The 1,185-nt window shown below is 56.5% G+C and overlaps 1 protein-coding gene across 4 annotated transcripts in view; it reads right to left on the bottom strand.

Annotated features, from left to right (window-relative positions):
- The window catches only part of LOC119590810 (hormone receptor 4-like), a 115,290-nt gene that overhangs the window by 34,105 nt on the left and 80,000 nt on the right, over nt 1–1,185 (bottom strand). The window contains exon 1 of one of the 4 annotated variants that reach the window (XM_037939542.1): nt 900–1,023. The exons of 2 other annotated variants lie outside the window; for them this stretch is intronic. In XM_037939542.1, coding sequence (XP_037795470.1) covers nt 900–1,023 — 124 coding nt within the window. Of the gene's footprint in view, nt 1–899; nt 1,078–1,185 lie in introns of those variants that run through there. One more of the 4 variants, XM_037939543.1, reaches the window with a different exon arrangement.

A 1,185-nucleotide genomic window follows, 5' to 3' on the forward strand; every position in this document is an offset into this window, starting at 1 on the left:
CTGGTAAACGCAATGTTCCCTGCCTGTCAAGGATCTCTAGCTTAAAGCGGAGAAGTCCATGATTCCTCAACGCATACGTTAATCAATCTCAGCTTCTGCCATCTCTCCAGCGTGGTCTACAACTTGGCACTCTGAACCTTTTCCCTAAAAATGGCTGTCTCTGAACTTGCCACACCAAGGAAATTACCCGCACCAAGGTCCAAGATGCTGGGTTTGTTTAGGCAAGTGCGTACCCCTTCTCCCCTCCTCCCTTTAAGTTGTGTACCTCAGCCGTACCCTCCCCCCATGCACTGCGTCTCCCCCGCGTGTATTTGGCTCGGGCCCGATGGGTGTCCGTATCTTCAAAATTCACGCGTGTTCCTCCTCCCATCCCACTGCACTAATACGCACTGTTTTCCCGGAATCCAAATCACGACATTCACTAATATTCACACATTAGTAATGTGTCCTACCTGGGCCTTTTTTAACCCATCCCACTCCATCCCAGCCTATTCCTCCTCCTGTCACACAGGCACCCACCGATACCCTCACTTTTCCCCTTGGGCTGACCTTTGCGTTACTCCCCTCACTTGAACACGTCGGCTACCCAAGCGGGTTCTCGTTCCTCCAACTCCCCACTTTGCTACATCTGCTTATCAGGTTATTAGCGTGATCGTGACACATCGCTGTGGTATCTCCTCAGTCTGGCCGTCGCCACAGGCAGACGCAAAAAGATGCGACACCGACCACAAAAGCGCTTCTCTGTTAACGCAGTCCTTTTTCCGCGAACGAGCACAAGTGTAGCACATTCACTTCCCGGGGCCGAGGCCAGGCGAGGCCGCCGACCTGAGGGGAAATACGCGAACGCCCTCACAAGCAGGCTGTGAGGAGGCGCCCCCCGCATGAAGGCAGAGTCTCACCGTGGTGGATATACGGAGCACAGTCTCGAAGCATTGAGATCCGGGGATGCCGTCGGCAGCGAGGCCGAGGGGACTTCAGGCGAGCAGGATGAGGGGAGTACTCTCTTGCACGAGCAGTCAACATGATTGCGGGCGAGGACGCGGGCCAACAACCCCTCACTGGCGCGAGCTGCAGGTGACTGATCCCGGAGCCGCGAGGCCTGCTTCGTCCTCCCTGCTCCCCTCGCTCTGCGTCAGCCCCGCTCGACCCCTCGCTCCCCCGCCACTCTTCCACTTACTCCGTGTT

The sequence above is a fragment of the Penaeus monodon genome, chromosome 27 (assembly GCF_015228065.2).
Source record: "Penaeus monodon isolate SGIC_2016 chromosome 27, NSTDA_Pmon_1, whole genome shotgun sequence".
Classification (NCBI taxonomy): domain Eukaryota; kingdom Metazoa; phylum Arthropoda; class Malacostraca; order Decapoda; family Penaeidae; genus Penaeus; species Penaeus monodon.